At 40.5% G+C, this 25,152-nt stretch overlaps 2 protein-coding genes across 2 annotated transcripts in view; both read left to right on the plus strand.

Annotated features, from left to right (window-relative positions):
• The first annotated feature begins 173 nt into the window (after positions 1 to 173).
• c14h18orf21 (chromosome 14 C18orf21 homolog) lies at positions 174 to 20,259 on the plus strand. The gene is made up of 5 exons (XM_034892543.1): positions 174 to 523; positions 6,057 to 6,079; positions 6,377 to 6,597; positions 19,591 to 19,784; positions 20,068 to 20,259. The coding sequence occupies exons 1-5, from the start codon at positions 432 to 434 to the stop codon at positions 20,228 to 20,230; spliced, it is 693 nt and encodes a 230-aa protein (XP_034748434.1). The 5' UTR covers positions 174 to 431; the 3' UTR covers positions 20,231 to 20,259.
• Positions 20,260 to 22,263: 2,004 nt separating this feature from the next.
• Positions 22,264 to 25,152, plus strand: part of rp9 (RP9 pre-mRNA splicing factor) — a 5,603-nt gene continuing 2,714 nt past the window's right edge. Inside the window, exons 1-5 of the mRNA XM_034892644.1 lie at positions 22,264 to 22,589; positions 22,873 to 22,903; positions 23,008 to 23,137; positions 24,525 to 24,616; positions 25,065 to 25,126. Of these exons, the coding sequence (XP_034748535.1) occupies positions 22,444 to 22,589; positions 22,873 to 22,903; positions 23,008 to 23,137; positions 24,525 to 24,616; positions 25,065 to 25,126 (461 nt within the window). The 5' untranslated portion in view covers positions 22,264 to 22,443. The remainder of the gene's footprint in view (positions 22,590 to 22,872; positions 22,904 to 23,007; positions 23,138 to 24,524; positions 24,617 to 25,064; positions 25,127 to 25,152) is intronic.

Here is a 25,152-nt window from a genome sequence, read left to right on the forward strand (position 1 = left end):
TTTAATTTTTTCATTGTTAATTGATTTATTTTTAGTTTATCGCTTTAACCAGTAATTAAGAGAAAATGAGCAAGACAGTCCTCTGTTTCTTTAACTGTCTATTGCCCCGTGTGCCTTCTTCAAGCTCCCACAATGCACCGCGGGCAACGTCAGAAAACGTGCGACCCAACGTGGATTTGCAGCATGATTTGCAGCCCAGCGATAGCTTTATATCACGGATGTATTGTTTATAAAGATTTAAATGAACATCTTTTCGACGCTTATTGACTGCTGCACCTCCGGCGGTGTGTGTGCGAACGCTCTTATAAGCTCCATTTTCACCTCAACGGCCACTTAAACCTTTCCGGAAGAAGTATTAACACGGTGTTCCAGTCGGTCTTTAACTGTCGAAGGTTCCAGTGGAGTTCCAGTTACCGTTACCCAGTTTGAACATGAAGACTCTTCAAGAAGAAAACTCCAGCTTTTTGTTAGACGCGTCCTTGCTGTATAAAGAAACATGTCCGGAGCTATCCCGCTTCTTCCTGTAAGAAAGTTTGTTTAACGTCCCGACGGTCTGTCCTTTGTTGTTGTAATAGTAGCATGTAGGCGCTAGGTGGAGGAGCTCGACCGGTGTTAGCGGTCGACTTTCTGCCAATTTAATGAACTGTGTTGATGGACTGGACTGGTGGTAGCAACGTTATACTGGAATCTGTATTTTCTAACGTTAGTTTGTCAGGGTGTCTGCATTAGTCTTAATGAAAACAACGTTTTAAATGCATTCTTAAGACGTTAGTAGTTAAGGAGGCAGTGGGAATCAATGACTTTTCAAAAAAAAAAATACATTTTAGATTCTCCTATATTACTACTGTAGGGACAGGGGTCTTTAGTGAATTTTCCAATACACCTAATATTAACTGAGCAGATATGGGAGTTAGTGCTGAAACATGAGGACTGTTTTTGAGTGGAAAACTGTACCTATTCACCAAAACAAGTGTAGCTGTTAAAGGTCCAGTCAGTAATTTTCACAGCATATATTATTTTACTGAAGTATTACGCATTACATGAACTAGTTTGACTTAGAACTGACATTTCCTATGGTCCTGAACTGTAGGTTAGTTTTTTTCTGGTGTGTTAGCAAAATATGAATGGCCGTTGACAGAACTTTAACAATATTAGAAAGCATCTGTAACAAATTTGATTGCTGTCTGTTAGACCTGTCAATCAATTTAAGAGTGATAGCAGGTAACTGTTCTGGTGGGACTCTGCTGTGATTGTTTTCTTAACATTAAATCATTGTTCACATGGCTGAATATAAGCAGTTGTTTGAGAATTGGCTGTGGTTGTTTACAGAGATGCTAATCTAACCATGTAAAATAACAAGGCTTGATTATGTGTCGTGCTGATATTTTCACTCCTTTTTGACATGTCATCTTTGACTGATGTACAGTACATTCACAGTTTGGAACATCATTGGGTTAGTGCCTTCAATAAAACAACCTATGAGTAAGATTAGGTCGTTAGTGATGCCACAATGAATATATTGCTCTTTATTTTATTTTATCCAATTGTGCTACTTATTGTGTCTCCTGTGGCTATTCCTGTTACACAATCTAGTTGTGTCTAGTGGCTGTTTATGTGCAGTTGTAGTGGTGGGAGAGTTTGTTTAGCATGTGTTAGCTATTTGCAACTGATTAATTTAGTTTGACTTAAATTTCATTTAATCACATGCAATTGCAGAATTAAGTAGATTTCATTGGTGTGGTCACAAACCTTTCTCGCATGCACAAAGACAATCCCTGATCATGAGGTAGGAGAGCCAGACAGTCTGTAAAAGAGCTTTTCTCTTGTTTCTTTTGCCAGAAAGGAACCAAAGAGTACCAAGTCCTTTACAGCTGCCTTTGTCTAATCAGCCTCCAGTAGCTAAGTCTCTTCATCCCCATTAGAATATAACACAATAGTATTAAATGCCAGTTTATAACTTGCGTTGTAATTTACAGTTCATGGTTTCAGTTTTGTTGCTTTTGCCAATTTAGGAAGTCATTTCATTTTCCTCTGATGGCGTATACCACACAGTGGTGATTACCTTATTGTGTGGAAAGTAAAAGCTGAAAAAGCGCGCGTACCCGGGGTTTGAGTTGGGTTCCAGCCATGTCCCCATATCCTCTGGCTTGTTTTCACTTTCACCTGAGCCAGGAAATTTGTGGGCAGGACCATGAATGGAAACAAAAATAGAGGTTTCAATAGTGAAAACCCAGAGTTGGGGTCATTTTACGGACATTCATGAGCTTACTGCTACTCGAATACATTGATCTGTTCACCAGATTCCATGGTTATGATGAGCTGTGGTTATAGAGATCATCTTGACCACATTTAACCATGACCAGCTGTCCAGCAGGCAAGACGTAAATGTGAATGTTTGTACCAGTGGCTGAAAGACCTGGCTGGTTTCACCCTGAAGTGCCTGGCAGAAAAGATGCAATCGGCAGCAAAAAAAATCTCCCGGAGCGTGATGAGCTGTGAGATGTAAGGTATATCAAGAGGGAAATTACCGTTAAGAATCAACATTTCAGATAAGGGTTTTGGACACAGTTGATCAGTTAACTGAAGGGGAAATGGAAATGTTTTCCTCAGCATCCACTCAAAACGTTGGCATACGTGGTCAGTGTTGATGATGTTTTAGTCCTAGTGAACGCAACTTTCTCTCCGTGGTCTTCTGGGGGTTTCCAATGTTTTTGCTTTCTCCAGTTATGGTTTTGGTCATGCGTCACTGGAATGTTTGTGTCGTGGGTGCGTGTCTGTACTTAGACACACTATTACACATATTTGTTACAGATCGCGTTACTGCGTTCTGCCACTGTCTTCACCTTCTGTCAGGCTGATGATTACTAAGTGTTTTTTTCTGTGTGTGTTTGCATCAGTGTTTTTTGTTGTTGCTGGTTTCAGTCTAAATGTATTAATATTGGCTTTTACTACAGTCTTTGATGAAAGTATTTCAGTCGAATGTTAGTAGTCTGTTTGTGTTTTAGTTTCTTTGAGTGTATTTAGTGAACGTGACAGCCGGTTTCATGTGTGTGGTTTTGTCCTTGTATGTGAACTGACGTCACTTTATTGTGGCTCACATTGCCGGACTAGTGAAGCTGTTTTCCAGTAAGTGTTGTATGCCGACCGAGGGTTCTGATAACCAAAATATGCATTATGTCTGCCAAACAAACAATGTCTCTGCTATTTAATAGCCTCGAGTGTATTTGTTCTGCATTAAGTGCTGTGTTGTTTTTCTCTTCATAGAGACCAGCATATTGTCTATGTTGATACTGATTTACCAGTGATAATCCAATATCAGCCAATGATATTGGAGCTTTGATAGAACAGTTGCAGTCTGTGTTGGACAGGCAATAATTAAAGAAGAGTAGGGCAGCAACTAATATTTACATTTATCAAATGATTTGACAATATTTTTAGATTATGGTTTCCTAGAGCCCAAGGTGGCGTCTTCAAATTGCTTGTTTTATCCGAAGCTCTGTTTTTGTCCTATAGCCATGCCAGTGGCACTGAGGCTGTCTCTGTCCCGTAGCACTGCGTTGTGAGCATCAACAAACGCATGCTCACGACAAACATTACTATGTTCAGCAGGTATGTTTCCCATGTGTACCATCTTAGTTTAGCGAATAAGCATGCTAATATTTGCTAACTAGCAGCGAAACACAAAGTTGACGTTGATTAGAATGTGATTAGTTTTGCAGGGATGTTGTCATAAACCACAAAAACGTGGGGGGGGGGAAAGCAAAGTTATTATAATTCTTCCTTAGGGAAACAGTCATTGCCTTCACCGTCACCACTAGGGTTGGGCATCATTTTGATTGGAACCATTTTGTATTCCAATTCCGATTCTCGCTTTTGATTCTCGTTCCTATCGATTCTCGATTCCAATTCTCTAGGAGGTGGAGTTGACATGGGTCACATGCTTATTTCACAGATAAGAGGGCCATTTTTATTTTGATTCAGTGGGGATTTACAGTTTTACCGGGCTTTTTCAATGTAAAACTGCCGCTCACTGTGCTCCTGCAACACGACCACTGCCTGGAAGTACATTGGCTGCTATGGAAACCAGAAATGTTGTTAAATTTGGAACCGATGATCGGATTCAAAACCACAATTTCCAAATGATTCCAATAAAATATACGATTCCATTGGAATCTAATGTTGAAAACGATTCCAAGATGGAACCGGTTGTCGATGCCCAATCCTAGTCACGACAGTTTTTTTCGTCCCACCGCAAAACACCTTTTGAGACCTCTTTGCCCTCACCCAAGTTACAATATAAACTACTTGCCCCCCATCTCCCCTCGTACTGTATCTCGTCTTACATCCTCCTCTCAGCAGGAGCCGGCAGACTACTCCACCCACGCAAGTGAGCTCTAGACTGGGAGTTACCTGCTGACCTCTTTCTCTGACACGTCCAGCTGATAATTGTGTCTGTAGAAGGATCCAATATTCAGAGTGTTTACTTATCGGCAATGACCATACCACTAAGTTAGCCCAGCTGTGTCTAAATACGAGTTACAAGCATCAGAATACGGCAACAGTAGCATTGTTTTCCCTGATGGTAGCAATGAAATGTTTATAGTGCTTTTCATTTTTTGTGCTTTGCCTCAGCCAGCACTTCTGTCTCTAATTAGATTCTTACATTGTAGCCAAAACAGCCATCCACCCTCCATCCTTTTTCATCTTTTAAGGCTCTTTTGATTGCATGTCCCGGTTGTCAGCAGATCTGTTCATGTGTGGGGCCCATATCTTCCGTGTTCATCACCACAACTAAATGTGATCTTAAAAAGAGATGCATGGCAAGTATTATAATAAGAGTGCGGGGGGTGTCTTTGCGGTTTTTGTAGTTTCTTAGAGTTGTTGGCTCATTAAGGAAGCAGCGCAAAGAAAGATTTAGAACAAAATTCTATGGACTGTCTATAGTATGCCAGATAATTTGCTTTTGCGGTACTGCAAATCAATAATGGAATGTCTTTTATGTGACCTATACATTTAGGTAATGTATTCAAAATCTTTTTTCTTTATGTGGGCTGTTACATTTGCTAAAAATTATTTAAAAAAAATACTTTCTTAGTAACAAACAGTATTTTTGAAGAAATTGTTGAAGGACTAGGAGTCATCTATCTGTTACAGAGCCCGTTCTCAAAACACTTTTCTTCATTTCCAAGATTTTCTGACAGATCTTCTATATAATCTGACAGTTTAATCCAGTCACTGGTTATGAAAGTGTATGGGAAGGGGGGGTCAAGGGACAGTGACTCAGACTGTGGGATGCCTGATGGCAGATATGTTGCAAAAGTCTCTCCCTGCCGCGCACAATGTCATCCAGCAATATAATATACCATCTAACATATGGGGTGGTTAAGAATGTGAGTGGATAGCATCAACAACCCCCACCCCTCCATAAATGGACAGCCCTGTTTCTGCCTCTCTCCACCACACGTGCAGCTGGACAGTCAATTTTCCCTTCATTGATTCAAGCCCGGGGCTAATTTTAGTTAGACTTAGCAGTGGCTTAGAATATCTCATTGCGAGCGTTCCAAAGTTAGAGGCTGTTGAAATGGGGAAATGATTTGTCCTATATTGTTTAGGAGGGACCTGTTTTTTCCGGTCGCATGGTTTCCGTTTCACACAATGGGAACGGCTGGCTTTGACAAGCTGGGGTTCCTATCTTGTCACGTGTCTGTTATCACCAAATATATTTAAAACTACGTGGAACAAAATTATACCAAATATGCTTTCCCAATCCCTTGACACTGTTCTAATGTGAAAGGAGCTGTTTAAATGCTTACTGAGAAGAGCGTTTTGAAATAAATGACTATGCATGTTGAATGCTGTTCTCCAGTAGTTTAGAGAACCAACACGTATCTATTAAGGAGAGGCTGTAATAGTTAAAGTTTTACTTCATAATTATGTTATACCAATGGTTTTTAAAATTAAACTCAGTTACTGTTAAATGTTTACTCCTATCTGGTATAAGAAGTAAAGGTGTCTGTTCTAAATGTCTGATCTTGTCTTCTCTTTTTCTTTCCTAGACAGTGGCCTGTGAAGGCTAACGGTAAGTTAAGAGATGTCCATATCCTTACTTTTCAATGACATTTTTTTGTATTTTCATTTTTGCATGTTTTTATGAGTGATGCCCTAGAGTGTGATAGTCACAAAGAGCTGAATGCAGTAGTAAGTAGGACCATGTCACCGACTTGTCAAGGTTGATAAACCTCATTTAATCCTCAGCCAAACACCCTGAGTCAGCCGGCTGTACACACACAGAGACATGTCCATGCCAGCCAAAACCACATCAATCGGTAGTGGTACCATTTTGTGTTGAGGCTTTCTTTTTCTTCCCTCTTTTCAGTACCACTGAAGCGGAAATCCTCCAGTCTGCTGCAGAGCACCTTGGTTTGTCCATACTGCTATCAGTGGCTGCAGCCTGACAATCACCGCATGCGGTTGCGGCCCAAGCAGCGTCCATCAGCACGGGTGCAGAGTGTCATGCATAGAAAGGCCCGGGGCAAACGACTCAGCCTGGTGCAGATAAACCTGCTGCAACGCTTCCAGAGGTCCTCCTCCGTACTGGTGAGAAAACAAAACACTGCACTGACCTGGCTGTGTATTGTACTGCACTGCAGCATATTGTCCTTGCAGAGAAACACCAGGGGCATTTGCCTGAATTGGGTCCTCATCTACAGTGGTGTTGAACTAATGGAAGGTATTAGCAATGTTTGTATAGCCTGACAGATGCGGGTAATAGTATTTATTGGAAAACAGTTACAGTTTCTTATTGACCTCAAGCATTTTTTTGTGGCTTACATCCCCAGTAATTGTGGTGTTTCTGTGATAAGCCAGCGTTGGCTGATGATCACGGGGGAGAAACACCAGATGCCTTCCGGTGTAATATCATCGCGATACTTATGTCACGATACGATATTATAGCGATTTTAAACATATTGCAAAATTCCGCGATATATTGCAATTTATTACCTTTTTTCCAACTTCAAATTTTTCCCGATTTCAAATTATGTCCCCAAAAGGAAACTTTGTCAACTTCTGTTCTATCTATATAAGTTTGTTGATCTCACTTTGATTTTATTGCTGCTAAATGGCATTGTCAAGCAGACAAACTGACCAACACGTATATAATAAAAAATTGATACTTGGCGCCCGTGTATCGATACAGTATAGCTATGTAAAATATTGCGATTCTATATCGTATTTGTTTTCTGTATACATTTTTCCCCCACCCCTACTGATAGTACTTTCCTCTGATATATTGCTTGCGCTTCATTGGTTATAAAGATATTTGTGTCAGCTAACGTATTATCAGCCAGTCTCTGAGCTGAACACTTCTTCTGTTGTTGGTGTTGACATCTGAACTATAAAGGAGGGAAGACGCAAAAACAATTCTGAGAGGTGATCAAAAATGTATTGCACCATTATTTATTATAACATAACAAGCCCTGCGTTGTCTCGTACTGCATTGCCTCCAGTCGTTGTTGCCATTTAGATTTATGAAGTCATTTGTATTCATTCTACAGCAAATGCCCGGTTTCATTTTGGTTCTCCACTCATCCTTACAGTCTTTACAGTGGTCCCATTAAGCTGAACTGTATGAGAACTAATGTTGCCAGACAGTGCTTTGTCAACCCTCCTCCCACAGCCCCCTAAAGAGTGGTCCTTTTTGAGTGTCCTCTTAATAGATGGCAACCAGACACAATGGAAAGCTTATTTTGGCCAGCACCCACCTACTCTACTGATAAGGTAATTTAGATGAGGACAGCGGTGGTTGAGCTTCTGAAAATAGGGTCATTTCCCCCCCTCCCCCACATCAGAAAGCAGTGATAGGAGAGAACCACTGAAGAGCCCCTCTGGTGATCTGACATCAGCCCTAATAAAGAGCGGCTCTAGTGGGAAACACTGCTGCCTCATTAAAATCTGGTTGGGTTCAATTCCAATGCAGATAGTCACCGCACAAGGCACTCTGAACCCACTCTACACTACATATCAGTTCACTCTGAGGGCGAAGAGGAAGACAGAGATTTATAGAGGGAGCAGGGAGAAAGAGGGTAGTAAGGGAGCTGAAGCAGAATAACACAAGTGAAGAGTGACACAGAAAAGGTGAAACAAAACTTTCAATAGGGTGGAAGGCAGATAGAAAAGAAAGGTGAAGTTAAATGATGGACTGTGAGAGAAAAAAACGTGTCACCTTGAAACAGTATTTAGTACGAAGCAGTGGCTGTGTGCTTCTTCCTGTTTACTTCTGTGAACTCTGTTGAAGGTTAGATCCCGGGTCTGATGGGGAAGTCATCTGAAGAAAGTGATTTGGTTTCAGTTAATTAAATATAATTCATGATATATATGGTTAAATAATTAACCAAATGTGAGAAATCCTATCTTTTACATAGACCCCAGAGTACTCAAATTGGCCTAAAATATAGGAATGTGGGTACCATAGAAATATATATTTTTTTTCTATGGCAGCTACAAAGGAGAATTCCGGTTGATTCCAACACGTAGCAAAAAAACAAAAACAATCTTTGCTGCCTACACCATGTTATCCTCCTGCTAGAGTTACCACCCAACAGGCTTAAACAGGGCAAGTTTTAAACATGTTTTCAGCCTCTTAACATGTTCAAAATGTCATTAAAAGTGCCTACCTATATGAATTGACTCCTTCTGAGTGAAAAATGAATAGGAATTCTGTAGATGTGAAAGAAATGCTTGACAGTCGTGCTAATTCAGCTGTGTTCTCTCTGAATTCTCCTTTCACAATAGGAGTAATGTAGTGCTGCATCTGAAGCGCCATCAAAGGTGCACCCACATTGATTTTGTGAAACATGATATAATTGGAAAATCTGCTGACAGCAGAAATGTTATCAACCATTTTCATAATAATAATAATAATTATAATAATAATAATAGTAGTAAATAATGTTGTGTGTTTTCATGTCGCGTTCGAAGACATCGGTGAGAGCAATCAATCTGATTGGGTATTCAGCTTTTCAGAATTAGTGCATGAGAACCAGTGGCTTTGTGCCAACCAGAGCAATGAAGGCATTAGCATCTCGCTAACTAGCCAACCGGTCGCGGCGGGCTGCTTGGTCACTCCACTTCCTCACCTAAGGGGAACTTCTTTTCCGAGAGAACTGATGACAGCCCAGGAGATAGCCACTTTGGTTAGCCATCTCCAGTTGTTTGCTTGTCTTCCTGGCAGAATGGGAAGCAAAGGGACAGCAGGCTCTGTGCTCCTGCTGCTAAATCAGGAGTGCAAATGCTGTTTCGTTGGATGTATCATAGCAGCCGTTCTGTTTTTTGTTCTTTAGACTAGATTACCACAGTCTGCTTGAATGGAGAGTTATTTACTCTCACACAGGCGCATAACGTACATGCTAGTTGGCCGTCACTGTAGTCATTTTGTCAAAGTGCAGCTTTTTGGCCAAGACCCAGGTGGCTTGGAGGAGACGTGAGGCGACGCCACAGTCGGCCTTCGACGTCACTCGTTCTTGGCTGTCTGTTTGGTGTGTCAGCACCACTCAGCTCGTACTCATTTGTCAACAATGTTTTCGCTCACGATGGAGAATGTTGATGCTTGTTCATGACATAACTTCCTAGTAAACCAATACACCCTGTGCATGCCTTCCAAGGTATTTTACTCTGTTTTTTACGGTCACTTGCCCGTCAGATACTGGCAGTTCAAGGGGCAACAAGTCAAGCCACATACCCAAGACAACATAGAGTGGTGATAGCGATGCCCTTAAAATGCTTGGCGGAGCGGTGAGATAAGATGAGGAATGTGGACTCACCGCTGCTCTTTGACAGCACAGCAACCCTGAGTAATGAGAACAGCATCCACTCGTCTGGTCTTTAAAGAGAGAGTGTGGGGTAGTTAGGGGTAACAGGGTATGTCAAAGAAAAAGTACTTTTTTTAAACTCTCAGAAGATGCTGCTGTTGATTTAAAAAAAAGATAATGTCCACAGACAGCCTGACTGAGATAATGTGAGGCAGTGACCATGCAGCCTAAATTTCTAGTGTTGTGGCTGTGTAAACAATGTTCTGCTCTTCGTACTGTTAGGCATGTGACACCCGCAGGAAGAAGGATTTATTGCTGGAATATTTAAAGCATCCTGTCGTATAAATGTCACATCCATTCCTTGTTGTGTGCAGTTCTAGACAGAGGCTTATTCAAAGCAAGGTGTTAGCAGACACAGACGTCCACGTTTGCTCGTATTCTCAGTCTTCTTCTAGGTGTTTAAACTATTCTTGGATCTTGGTTGTGGTTTTGTGGGACGGTCTAAAGAGCTAATTGTTTTTATGACTGTTGTTTCTTTTTGTTTTTTCTTTTAAATCTAATGCTCGGATTAGTTTAAGTGGTTTCACCAGGCCAAATTGCAAGTCTTTTCAGCTTTTTTGAGTAAAATTTTAATCTATCAAATAAGATGCATGCTACTGTAATGTCCTGTACTGTTCTCATCCTTTATAAAACACTGCATCCACAGTAAATGAATGAAACTTGTTACTGTTTTAACCAAAATGTAAGCATACATGACTAGTAGATAGCATAGTCCCACTTGTACACACAGGCGGTGGTCAGAATTTGTAGTCCAGTGTGTAAATCCCCTCAATTTCATATCATATTGCTCTCCCTTTAGGATGTGTGTACAGTAGATATGTGTCGCCCCCGGGTAGATGTCAGAGCGTGATATGATTTCCTCAGCTCTGTGAAGCAGTGTCTTAGAGGTCCTATAAATCAGGGATGTTTTTGCGTGCTGGACAGATTATCTAGCAATGGATATGGAAATAAGTTGGATTGTAGCCCCACGAGAGAAGCAAAGACCCTAAATGGAGCGAACGAGTGCATTCTCCTCCTCCATTCTTCTGTTCTTCCTCCTCAAGCCTAGATTTATACTTCCCAGCAGAGTTGTTTGTTACAAGAAAAAAAAAGAATTTCATGCTCCTCCTGGCCATTTGATGTTGTTTTGGTGAAATTCATTTATGCCAACAGTTACTTACACGTACTAGGACAGAAGAATTATTCTTTTTTTTCTTCTTTTTTTCTTCAAGCAGGTGTGTATGCCCGTCTACTGAATGTGCAGTCGCGACAAAAACAACAGGAAACACAAAAGATGTTTTACTCTGAAAACACTCTCTTTTAGAATAATAGATAAATCAGGCATGAAAAAGCAAAGTGATAGAAAAAAAACCTATTCCACTGGTTGTTTCTTGCAATCTCCAATCCCTCCCCTTCTTTTTCTCTTGTATTTTTACCTCAACTCTTCTACCTGACCGCCGCCTCCCCCGCCACCTCACATCTTTCATATCTTTCTTCTCTTCTCCTTCCATTCTTGGCCATCTCTTCACCACATCCCTCTGTCATATTTATCTTAACTGGAGTGATGTTGTTGGAGAGTGTGCCTCTTAAGGAGATGACAGGAAACCGCAGACAGAGATGTCTGGCTGGTGCTTCGCCTCTGTTTGCTCTCAGGGAACAGGAAAAGCTCCACGGAGGGATTTGACACCTCGAGGTCGGGCGGCAAGTGACAGGACGACAAAAGGGAGACGCGTTTGGGAAGAGAAAGGCCAGGAGGGAATGTGCAACAACAGCCGTGGTAGTGGCCTTGAGCCTTTCTGATACAAACAGCAGACTTGCTGCAAAGTGAAAACATTCACTCATGCCAAACATTTGTCTGGATTTAGTGTGTGCTTTAGTATTTTAAGCAAATTAACACACACATGTACAATAGGAGCAGCAGTCATTGCAAGTCAATACCAGCTTTGTTTGTGACTGACATCCTCCGCAAACCTTGGAGAGCCTACATACAAGAACAAATGCATTGTCTAACACGCATATATTTAGAATGCATGCATATTGGTTTGTTTTCCTCAAGCACACACACAATAAACCCTGTTTGTAGCCCACAGGATAAAAACCCACATAGGGAACTTGATGCTCCTCCATATCAACGTGCCATCTGTCAATTAGCCTCTGTGCCGCTCTACATTTCATTTCTTCACCACTAATAAAAGCTTACTACTGGCTATCCCGAGGCTTAACTGTGTGTGTGTGTGTCAAGGTTTCTAAGCCGCCACTGTTCAGCTTTTGGATCCTCGTTCACCACCATTTACATCATATTGCTCCTGGAACCAATTTTGACTGCATGTATGCACAATGATGGAATTCATCACATACTGTATCTGTTAAAGCCACACATATGCCATTAGTTATCTTTTTGAATGCAAATATGCATGAGGTCCGCACATTTTCCCCACACGTTATTCCTTTAATGAATATGAATAGTTTATGTTTGAGAAATAGCGTATGCAAGGATATTTTTGTAGGCCCCCTCGGGCCAAGGCCTTTTTTTTGTTGTTGAACAAAGTTTATCTAAGTTTTGTTACAGCAAATTAACAGTTCACCATGAGGACACATTGCTTAACTTCAGAAAGCAAGTTACAAAATTGTTATTAAAGGGGTTCTTTTTTACAGTTTGTAAACAAAGATAAGGAAGGGAAAGAAAAAAAAAAAAACGAGAGGCCCTACCCCTACCCAGAATAACCCAGCCCGGGATGTGATCAGGATTCTGCTTGTCCTGTAAGATAAGATACCAAAAGTTGCCGAATGTTCTCTAAGTCTTTTAGTTTGTCCTTAAGGAAGAACCGGATCCTCTCAAGGTGGAGTGTGTGTACCTCAGGGAAGATCCTATGTTGTCTTTCTTTAGAATAATGTAGCCTATGTAGCATTTTAAGCTGTATTAACGTGCGTTTATGGGGCACTTGTGGATATATCCTCAACTCTCGTCCCATAGGTCATTTTGTATGTTCTTACCCAGCTCTTTCTCCCAATTTGCTTTAACATTGGCAGTAGTTGAACGGCAACTTATCATATAAACAAGATATTACTTGATCTGATCTCCCTAGTTCACCTAGTCAGTCATCTAATTTGGCCCTGCTTTCTCAGCATCAAGGCTTAAAAGAACAAAGTCCTCTGAAATTCTAGGCGAGTGTGTTATATTTAAAAGGTGTCTGAAGTTAAGAAAGGAGCGCCTTCCAGCAACAAAACTTCTTTGATCGGCGTGCACAAGCGTATTTATTAGCAATCCAAGGTTTGAGGCTAGAGTCAAATTTTTTGATACATATTTACAAGAGAGAAAGGTCTATAGGAACCTACCTCTTCCAGATCCTTCCCTTTTCTTTGATATTAAACTTATAACTGCATATTTTAACGTGTGTGACACCAACACCATCTTCCTTTTCCAATTTGTACATTCTAAGTATGAATGGGGCCAGTAGGCCACTACATTTCTTATACAACTCACTTCCTAATGCATCTGGATCTGGGCTTTTGACTACGCAATAAATCATAATTTAAATGTTGATATCTTCACTCTAGCTGAATGAATGAAATGTGACCTTTTGTCTCCGCCAACAGAGACAAAAGAGAGAGAGACGCAGATATTTCATTGTTTTTTTAAAATATCAGTGTATAGCAGCTCTGCATTCAGATCTGGTGTCTCTGTGTATTTACCGGGCAGCCCGCCTCCAGACAGTGTGACTAAGGCGCTGCCTGCAGCATCACAGCCTGCCTAGTATCGATCCCCCAACTGCTCTTCTGCTTTCGGCTTTATTGTGTTGTATTGATGTGTTTTCAAATGACTAACACACACAATGGGAACAGATATTCCTGCTTTTGAGTGCACGCACGTGCAGGCATTTTGAGAACTCTGACACGCAGTCAACATTCATGGAAACTTTTGTCAGGCTTATATTCAACTCAAAGAGGCTTAGAGGCACCTAATTATGTCACTCATTGTGTTAGCTCATATATTCCCCCTCTTGGGTGGTGTCTTTTTTCCTAGGTCAAATGAATCCACTCAAACTGGCCTCCAGCAGCAGAGTGGGAGAGGGAGGCAGGATGGGAAGTATTTATGGAGCAGCAGCTATTAATAGAAGGAAGTGTCCATCTGTAGAATTGATATTTGTGGGTCTGTGTGCGTTGTGTGTCTGTGTTTCTCTATTTCACATGCAACTGCTCTTCTAATAATCAGAACCAATGTTACATGTATGAGTAATCTCAGGCGTTAAGCATGCGTGTAATATGGTGGCAGAAATCTATTCATATACAAGGGTGTGACACAGGCAGAGTACCACATACCAGAAGCAATGAATTCTGTATTGATAAGTTTCAGACTTATTTACCAGAGACCGTCGGAAGTGTTTAACTCATGACTGTCGTCTTCTCATTGGCCCAATGGTTAGCACTGTGGCCTCACAGCAAGAAGGTTCTTGGTTCTGTAAGGTTCCAGAACGTTCCGGGCCTTTCTGTGGGGAGTTTGCATGTTCTCCCCATGTTTGCGTGGGTTCCCTCTGGGTGCTCCGGTTTTTCCCCACCATCAGAAACACATGCTAGGTACTCCAGTTAGTGCCCTTGCACAACTTCAGCTGCATGACAAGAACCTGCAAACTCTCATAGAGGGTTGCGTTGTTTAGACTTTTCTTGCACTTTTTTGCTCATACTTGTACCCCTCTACGTTCGTGTAAACTTGCATAGTATGCATGTCTTATGTCAAAGCTCATAGATGAAAGCATTCATGGTTAAACCCATCATTAAACCCTTCACTGTGCAGATACCGGCTATTTAAGTGCGCTGCAAGGTATACATGATTGCATGCTGTCTTTTTATGATGATTGTGCTGATATTCCATGCACCATGCATGCTTTTCCAGAGCTTAACAGGCATGATATACTGTATGTGTGTGGGATAAAGGTTAAGTGTATCTGTGACTGTCTGTGTTGGTTTATGTTTAACACAAACACAAGCATGCATAATGTGTAAGACAGTAACCAAAGGGCTCTGCTCTTTGTTTGGATGGCAGTAGGATGAAAGCTCAAGGCTGAGCCAGTGTGAAAATATACTATGTATACTGTATACAAAGGTTACTATTATATTGCTATTCACCATGTTTCTTGTATGGGGGATTTCATTTTAATAATGTAATCAGAAGTCATGCTTTCTTCTGACCATGGGGACCTCTGACCATATGGCGAACCTAGATTTTTCAGAAACAGAAAGTCAACTTTCTGCAATAAACAGTTGTTCTTAATATTCCCCTAGCTGTCGGAGGTGCTTGTTTATCCCGAAGCTCCAACATGTCGCTTTTTCCACATGTTTGACTGGCCACTGTGGAGGTCTGTCTGCTCCCACGATCAACAGACAATAACTCAAACCTCGCTGTGGCTCTAGCTGTATCCCTCCAATTGCCTACACTACATCAAAGTCAAAGTCAAAGTCTGCTTTATTGTCAATTTCTTCACATGTCAAGACATACAATGAGATCGAAATTACGTTTCCCTCTATCCCACGGTGGGGACAAGACATATTTTACCACACAGACAAACATAACATTCAAGTAAACACTATTAAACAAAAAAGTTAAAGGATGTCAAAGGATTAGCGTAAATTAGATGGGAACACGTGATTGGTGGAAATCCTTTCAGGTTATCGTGACTTGTCGTCACTATACAGCAGCTATACCATCATTTGGGGTGGACAGTGTCGCTTTGATGCACGCACGCACACACACACACACACACACAACCACACACACCTTTTCACTGGGTAAAAGGTTTATTTTCTTAGAGCCTGTCATATCAGTGCGGGCCAGCTGAGGATAGAGGGGCCACTAGTGGTACTGTAACTAGAGGACAAGAGGATAAACAGCAGCAGGTCATTTAAGTTATAAACGACCATCTGCGGCCAGCTGTCTGTCTCTCTTTGATTCACTCTCTTATGAAACACGCTAACACTGCTTTTTTTTTTTTTTTTTTTTTTAAATCCTTGACAGTCATTGGATAGTTTCGGATGTCACCTAAATGTACACAGACCTGATCACTTACAATTGCTGGTATAGCAATATTTATAACTGGGGAACAAATTGTTCTTGTTTGAGTATTTCCTACCAGTTTCCTGTTAAGATTTGATTAGATGAAACTTTAATGATCTACAAGAGGAAATTGGGTAATTGCAGCAGGAAATAACAGGCGGTAGTGATGGAAAGGCTCTAAATGAATAAATCAAATGCAAATGCAAAGTCTGAAATATAATAAAACACTTAAAGAGAGATAGATAGTAAGATAGATAGATATTTAGTTGTTAAGTTAAATATTGGAAGAGTTTAAAAAGAAAAAATGAAGACAGAGAAAGTTTGTTAAATAATGAAAAATGTTTTATGGAGAAGGGTAGTATTAAATAAGTGTATACTTCCCACTCCTTTTCGGACATGTCAAAAAAACAATTGTTAAGATATATCTATGTTATCTACAGTATATTATTCTTTTCTGAATAACCTGATTTACTGGTTTCATTTACTGGCCATATGTCACATTTGGTCAAATACTGAATTGGTGAAATTTACCCTGGGTGCCCACCTCGAAAATGATGCTACAGATCTACTGTGCTGTCGGGTTGAAGATGTGCGCGAAACATCCATATTTTGCCCAAAAATACACTTTAATAACTCATTGGCTTAAAGTTTTCACTACATGTATTAAATCAGCCTGTAGGATGTAGAGTGCAACATGACTAGTTGGACGAGCCATATAACCCCCGGACAACCCTGGAAACATAAAAAAATGTAGTGCAGTGCTTGAGGACACTACAGCACAATCAATATTTTCTCCTATGCATGTGGACCCAGATCCTCCATTTGAGTGCCACTCTACTCACTATAGGCCACCATCGGTTTCTCTCTATTACCTCCATATAACCAGAAAGTAGTGCCAGCATAACATCCTTTGCCATGTCTTTGCAATATTAAGACATATTAGACACAAAGAAAAGGCTGCATACAGAGTGTTCCTGAATGATAAGTTCAAACAGCTTGATGAGCTCCAGCTAAATTCATCCCTTGTGGGTTGAAAATCCACTCTGTCCCGGCTTTATCTGCATCATAAACATAGCTTCTCTGGGTTGTTAAAGCTTTCTTATACAACGATTGTAATCACAATGGCTTTGAGCTTTGCTAACTTTAGAAGAGTGCCAGTTTTTTTCAAAGTTCAAGAGAGATAATGACTTTGAACTACTGTTGAATGTCCTCTCTTAATGTGAGGCACTTCTACTGAAACAGAGGCTTGTAAATTTAGGATCAACTTTTTTTTTTTACTGATTACATAATCACAATAAGTCAGGAACCATACAGGAAACAAAAGTGTAATGTTCATAACTGATTCACAGAGTAGATGCTTTGATGTTGCATGTCTAGACATCATTTGTCATGTGATTTTGCATACAGAAACAATATGATATATGAGTTTTTTTTACTGTGAGGTCAATTAAGTTTAAACAAGGATGAGTCTAGATGAGTCCAGTTGGGGTTTAAGTGTCCACTGACAAAGCAGTAGCAGCAGAAGAGTGCTGGCTGTGCCGCAATGTAGTCCACCCTTTTGGCAGTGCATTGGTCGGTTCTCCTTTTGAGCCACACCCCTATGCAAAGATGGGTGGGTCAGTTGCTGGGCTTGGTCTGTATAAAGCTAGACATGCAGGCTCATGAAGTAAAAACTTCACACACGGTCACGTAGTAAGAAAAAGTGGAACTCCCGGTGCATTGAAACCAATATCTCCGACGCTCTCCAACAGACACCTATCAGAATCTGAAATGGCTACCTTCGTGTCGGTGAGTTTTCCACCTGATCAGCATTCAGGACTGTCAACAGCTGGGCTCAGACTTGCTGACCTCTGCGGTGATGGTCTGTTCTGACCAGTTTTAACTTTGTGCAACTCTGGACCGCGTGTCATTAATGGGATTTAAGTTACTGAAGGTTGGAAGGAATGTTAAAGAAGTGGGATCAATCAACATTAAATAGCACTTAAAACATGTATAGCTGTCTATCTTCTCTCCTCTCTTCAAGAGTTTATTATGTACTTGAGTTGGTTTGATCTACTGTAGTTTGTCTTGAACTTGAACGCATAACTGAGTGTCTCTTGAATTTGTGCCTTAGTTGCGAATACAGGGCAGCAATTGAGGAAGAGTGTCAACATACATGCGAATGTAAAAATGATTGTGGCGATTACCATAGCTGCTGTTTTTTTTTTTATCTGTTTGGGGATGTACCATGATGTCTGTCATTAACCTTTTGACAGAGTGTTTGTCCCAATCACACATACATGCCCTATACCTTTTATATTTACAGAAGATATAAGTAGTCAGAAGCCTGGGATACCAAATGTCTTAAATTATGAGGATGCGACAAAGCGGCAGCTGGGTGTCATAACTCTCTTAAGTGTCTACGTTCTGTGCCTAATATAGGGTCTTGTGTCATCTGTGTCCGGAAATTGCCTAGAACATGCCAAAGTAATTGTTCAAAAAAAGATTGATCGAGATTAACTTAAAAAGTTAGGTGGCGGCTCTTAATAGCACCCATACCCTGAATGGGTGAAACTGCATGGCAACAGTCCCACCGTGCTTCCTCATTGGCTAAGTCAATGGTTCCTATCCTGCTTTAACTAAGCCAGTTATTTTCATAACTGTACAAACGTTGAAGGGTAAGATCATCTTTGGGATGTTTGGCAGGGCCAGTGGGAAGAGCCTCAGCTGTTGAGTGAATCAGCTCCTGGCCCCGTTGTGAACTATTCCTCAGCCGTGAGATGGCCATAGATGTGTCTGACATCTGTGAGGCTTTGGGCTCGCCCGTGTCACCCAGGGCATGTGAGCACCGGGGCTAGTCCTGCTCTCTGTGTCCATGGAGGTATCTGTAGGGGTGGGGAAAATAATCATTTCTTAGTTGCATCGCGATTCTCTCTATAACGATTCAATGCTTGATTCTGTTATGTTAATAATCAATTCTAAAAAGAGGAAGACGTTTCACGCTCGCCATCCGCTCAAAACGTAACGTTACTACTCTTTGGCCGGCTCCCAAGCCCAAACAAGCGTGTAGGCATGCCTGTTGTTTTGTTTCCGGTCTAGCTTGATCCGGTGTGGTGTTGTAGTTTTTCTAACACTTTTAATAATGCATTTAACTGACAGCACTACTAATAAGACATGAATAAAATAATTAAGCAAAACACATACAGGCTGTTCTACTTTATCACTTTCCGTCTGACCAACTCATGTTTCATTAAAACATGTGTCTGACAAATACTGTATATGTCAAAATCTAACAAACTCAGATTTATATGTATATTTTTAAAAATTGCACATGGAAATGTAGATGAAAAAATTGTTGTATCAATAATGGGTTTAGAATCAAATCGTTGGCCTCTGGATCAGAATCGAATCATGAGGTGTCCAGAGATTCCCACCCCTAGAATAGTAGTAGTAAAATCATGTATGTCCCATAGAAAGACAGACAACTGTGACTATACAGGGTTTGATGAAAAATACTCAAATTAAATGACAAAGGCAGAAACAGTAGTTTCAAGGATCTTTTAGAAAACCTGCAGAATTTCTTTAGCAAAATAACCCAATGGGGATACCTTGTTTGCCTTCACCTCAAAATCTTGTTATGTATGAGAGGAATATAGATGCGAGCCATTATTAAGCAGTATTAATGAATATGTGTCTTTCCTCGCCTCATCCCAGATGGCCACCTGCCACACTTGCAATAAGACATCCAGACACAAAGGAATAAACAGGGACTTTATAGCGAGCCTCGCTAAGACCCACAGCACACCAGGGAGCGCTTCTAAACACAAGACCCCACAGTCCACCCACAGAGCCCACCCTCCAACCCCCAAGACTCCGGCCAAAGACAAGACCCCTGCTCATACACCTAGGTAAGTAACAGTATTTTAAGGTGGCTGGTATTAATATCCTCCAGAGGCCTGTTAGCATTTGAATGATTACATTTCATAAGGGGAACTGCAGCTAGCTGTACTGGTGGTACGTGCTGGCATCCATGCTTGCCAGATGGTATACTTGTTGACGGAACACTTTTAACACATACTGCCAACCAACAAAATCTCAAGTTACAGTGTCTTAACTCTTCATCCCTCTATCTTTTTCTGTCTCTTTCTCCTCCCTTCCCAACTCTCTCTCTTTCCCATTCCCTCTCTCCAGGTCCTCCACCTCCTCTAGCACTCCTGGGTCAGGCTCTTCTTCTTCCAAACCCGCCTCCAAACCAAAAAATTGGGTCGTCCAGCGTCTCAGCAAGATACTCATGCGAGAGGACAACCAGGGCAGCAAGAAGAGTGGCTTGAAAGATTTCCTCTCCTCTCTTTGAGTATCTCCCTTGTCTTTATGTAAACTCTTCCAAAAAAAACATAGGGTCAGACCCATGTTTGTAACCTGTTTACACCAAAGCCTAAGGGGGAACTTTGGTTTCCGAGTCGGTGTGTGAAGGATAGGTTTGCCCACCAACACACTTATTGCTGGGCTGTTTGGAATGGCACTCCTGGTATCCTGAATGCAACAACTGGGAGCACTGGGATGGCTATTTTAACTATTAATCAGGGTTACTGCCTCTTCTGCTGAGCCAGTTGGAGGAGAATGCTTCTTTGTATAATTTAGCACATGGCTCGGGTAATCTCCTACACTGGGGATTTTATTTTAAGTGGAATGTTTGAGGAATTATTCAATATTTATCAAATGGCTGAAACGTTGCAGGAAACCCAGATGTGTTCTGCGGTGGCGCTTGTGGCATAATAAGCTGGTTTATTTTATTTTTGATTTGTTTTTCTAAATTCACTATTTCACATTCATATAACTTGATGTCAAAACTTTTGTATTTGAATTAATTTACTTTTTTATTTTACCTCTCCAGCGGGGAGATGTGTCTGTGTAAATGCATTTGGTATGTCATTGGCTAAGCATGACCAGATGACTAATGTATATATTGTATGCTGTTGCATTTTTGTACGTGCATGCAAAGGATTTTGGAACTCTGCACTCACCAGTGAAAAATATTTGTAATTATCATCTAAAATGGTACTCACTTTGCTGTTTACATTAAAAAGGCATCTTGCCTAAAACCTGTACCGGAAGTCTAATTGACAATAAGTATTGTCAAGACTTCTATTTCTTTTAATATTTTCTTTGGATACATGTTTTTGAAAGGTTACTCTTGTCATTTTTTTGTTAAGAGTAGGAATTTGACTATATGTATTGTGTTTTGTACTTCCTGATTAAGTACTTGTTTTCCAAATACCTCACATTTGTATTCCACCTACACTGTGATTTACTGAAATAAAAGTTCTGTTCTGTGCATTCTTACTCTGTGAAATGAGTGCTTGGAAATTTCTTATACTGCAACTTTAGTCTTGCAGATTTCTTCCATCTTTCCATTCGTCCATGTCTCTGCAGATGTAGATGTAAAATAATTAATCCAGCTTCATTTACTGAGGATTTTTAAAGAGTCTTTACAGATAGACCTAAATTCATTACAAAGAAATTGTTTGTGCCAGAGATGTACAATTAAAAAAAAAATGCATTCTGTAAACAGTAAAATTAAATGGAAATGGCAGTGCATTTCATGAATGCAAATATGGAAGAAATCCTCATATATTATAAGATAAAATAAACCTCTATTGGCATTGCACAGAGACCCATACAACAAAATCATGAGTGTCACGACTGTTTGCGTATTAAATATAGTAAACAAGATGCACAATAAATGGCATGTTTACATACCAGTGTAGAATTACTCTGTAACAAGTAAAACTCCTGTAGTCAAAATGATACTTCAGTAAAAGTATATAAGTATTAGCATCAAAATATGGGCTTACTTAAAGGACAAAAAGTAGAAGTGCCCATTATGCACAATGGCCCATTTCAGAATAATATATATTACTGAATACAAATTATTGATGCAATATCTATAATAGCAAGCATTTGGTTTAAAATAACTAGTTAGTTATCAAATAAATGTACTGAAATAAAAAGTACAGTATTTGCTTTCAAATGGGGTGGAGTAGAAGCATAACATTGCTAAAAATGGCAGTGAACTGCCTCAAAATTGAGTAAATGTACTTATAGTTACTTTCCACAATTGCACGGAAAAGGTATAAAATATTAACTGTATAAGCAATTTAGTGCTTAAAGTAATTCTTCTTCTCCCCCATTGACGACTTGCTTAAAGTTATTATACAGTTACAGGAAATATAATGTACATTGTCTTATTATTATTATTATTATTATTATTACTATTAGTAGTAGTAGTAGTAGTAGTAGAGAAGCCAGCTTTTAATCCAGCATCCAGCATACGTGTTAACACCCGTGTCCTGCAGGTGGCGCTGGACTTTAACTAACCAATCAGGCTGCACAGGAAGTAGAGCGGGGCAGGCAGCACCAACAGAGAAATGTCTGCTAGTTAGCTGCTGGTTAGCATGTTGGTCGATGTTTCTCACCGTAACGTTACAGCTAACCTATTACCCTTGAACGCAGCATTATTAATAACTTAATGACTTTCCGTGGGCGCAGTTTGTCAGTATCAGGGCAATGTCGGACAGAAAGCGAAGAAGAGAGAAGGATGACCGACGAGACAACAAGAGACACAAGTCGTCCAAACAGGATTTTGAGAAACTCAAAACACACACGAAAAAACTCAACCAAAAAGTCCAACAACTGAAACACGTTGAGACGTTGTGAGTAATATTACGGAGAGTTATCCTGTTGAACCTTGCAAACTTGTGCATGAATTATACATTTACATATACAGTGTTTGTCTCGTCACTGCAAGTTATCCTCACTTAAATTACCCAAAATACTTGCTATTTGAGCAGTTAACGTTAGCTTTACTTGTGTAAATTTGTTTTGGGAACAACACCAGAGGTTGAGATAACGACGGTTAATTCTGCAGTTAAATTACGTAAATTAATTCTGCAATTACGGAAGAATTAACGTCAGTGTTATCTTTGTTTCATGCAGCTATGAGAAACCGCCACCAGGACTCATAAAGGTAACGTTGTATTTAGTAGAAGGCCTAAAAAACATCTCGTTTTGGACGAGACATACAATTATTTACTTTAAAGAAAAGCTCAGAAGTGACAGTTACTGTTGCAGGAGCACGAGGACAAACCAGAGGACTGTATTCCTGCTGAACCAGGAAATGAAGAAGCCAGAAGCTTCCTCGCCCACGCCCCCACCAAAGGGCTGTGGATGCCTCTGGGGAAGGAGGTGAAGGTGATGCAGTGTGAGTACAGTTCAAATAAATTCACCAATATAGGCCACGATTTGCAATGAGAGAAATATGTGCTGTTTTGAGCTGTATCTTTGTAACTGGATGTTCCACAAACCCCTTTAACACTTCACATGGCTACGGAAGTAAGGGATGTGACGCTCATCTTTAATTATACACTTTTCTAAACAGAGAATAGATCCATCCCCTGCTGCAACTTTTAAGTGCCTGTTTTGTTGGTTAACTGGTTAAATGAATCCAAGGTTTTCACCTTAGATTTTATGCTAGTGATCAAGAAAGAGTTGCTGGTTTTTGTGATACAATATGCAGTGTCTTCTCATATGACCACACTTGTACACTCACAATAAGGATTTAAAATCTCTAGAAAGGGTTAAACCTATGCTAATATACTGTGGAGACTCCCCTGTACACAAATGTTATGATGTTATTGGCTACAGAAGTAACAGCAGCCCTTCTAGGTCAGTAACTGTAGTTGGGAGAAAATATCCACATGTGGGGTCATCGGTCTTAAAGGGGAACTATGCAGTTTTTTTTGTTTAGCTTAATGTCCCTTAACTGAACAGCTTTGGGGTCATTGGAATGGTTAGATGACCTTTTCTGAGTTGAATGGTGGTCATCTCGCTTCCCCCTAGCGCCTGTGAGCGGTAAAACCACCTTTGCACCTTTAGTGTTGGCGAGCCGCCGGCCTCAGCATCAGGAAGTACTGCGTGGTATCAGGTCTTGCAATGTAACGAACTGCTTCACAACACTGCAGACATAGGCCTACACGCCCCCATCCAGGAACCGACAAGGTATAGCTGAGCCGACACAAAAGAAGCAGAAAGCTACACAAGTAAACAAAGGAGCTGCCAAATATTTATTCCAAAGCTGTAGGGGGAGCTCTGTATAGAAACCTGCAAGCAAAAACTGAGAAAAAAAGCAAAGAAATTGGCCCCTTTAATAAGTGACAAATGTAACCACAAGAGCTTGACTATTAACGTCATCTCTATTCTATTGTCTATTGTTTGTCAGTTTCTAGTGATTTATACTGGTGTTAGTAGAGAGAACCTTCTGTATTTTTGGTCAGAAAAAAGACAGTCTCTATATTTAGCGTCCATTTCGTTTATTTGTCTTCTTTGTTTTGATGTTCAATGAACAGCCAGGGAATTACCTTTAATTTCCACCCAGCGCATCTGCGTTCCATGCGTACGTGTGTGTTTGAAAGCTAAAGAAATAGGTTTTTACATGGTGCTTGAGTTAAGATTATTTTGTATTACTATTCCCAAGGTCAAGACTGTACATTCATGCCCATATTTCATCTATTTCCTAGCAATGTATTACCTGTCCCATCAGTTTATTTTTCACAACTCCACAGATTTATATGTTGTTACCTTTGCAACAGGTTGGAGATGCAAGAACTACGGCCATAGGACAGGAGACAGGGAGTGTCCGTTCTTCATCAAAGGCAACCAGAAACTAGAGCAGTTCAGAGTGGTGAGTTTGTTAACTGCTTGGAAAAAAAAGTCAGCCCACCCATTGTTATTTAGAGAAGGTATCAAAAAATGTAGGTTGGGTTGTGACGAGGTCAAGGAGCTGTGACAGAGACAAACACTTGTGTCTGAGAGCTGGGCTGAGGTTAGCAACAGATCTGGAGCATATTTAGTTTACACTGGGGAGCATGTGGGCAGCAGACTTCTTCACACAGCCTGTTCCAATGTGCCTGTAATAGAACAATACCTACTGCATGATCACCAAGCCTCTGCAATGTTTTCCATAAATGCAACTGTGCCATATTTTCATTCCTCATATTGTCACAGGGAGGTTTAAAGCAGAAAAAAAATGCTGACATAACAATGAATAGTAGCATCTCCCACCGTAAGCAGTATGATTCTCTCCCCCTTTCTTCATAGTAGGTGATGACAGATTGCATTTGGTCTTTTAGGCTCATGAAGACCCAATGTACGACATCATTCGGGAAAACAAAAGGAATGAAAAAGAAACCAGGTACACAAACTCTTTTTTTTTTTTTT

Source organism: Etheostoma cragini, chromosome 14 (assembly GCF_013103735.1).
Source record: "Etheostoma cragini isolate CJK2018 chromosome 14, CSU_Ecrag_1.0, whole genome shotgun sequence".
Taxonomy (NCBI): Eukaryota; Metazoa; Chordata; class Actinopteri; order Perciformes; family Percidae; genus Etheostoma; species Etheostoma cragini.

Bases quoted from the DNA above. Each gene is read 5' to 3' on its own strand.
- c14h18orf21 (XM_034892543.1), top strand. From the start codon at position 432: ATGAAGACTCTTCAAGAAGAAAACTCCAGCTTTTTGTTAGACGCGTCC. The intron at 6,080-6,376 runs GTAAGTTAAGAG...CCCTCTTTTCAG, and splicing joins GTGGCCTGTGAAGGCTAACG to TACCACTGAAGCGGAAATCC. The intron at 19,785-20,067 runs GTAAGTAACAGT...CCCTCTCTCCAG, and splicing joins ACCCCTGCTCATACACCTAG to GTCCTCCACCTCCTCTAGCA.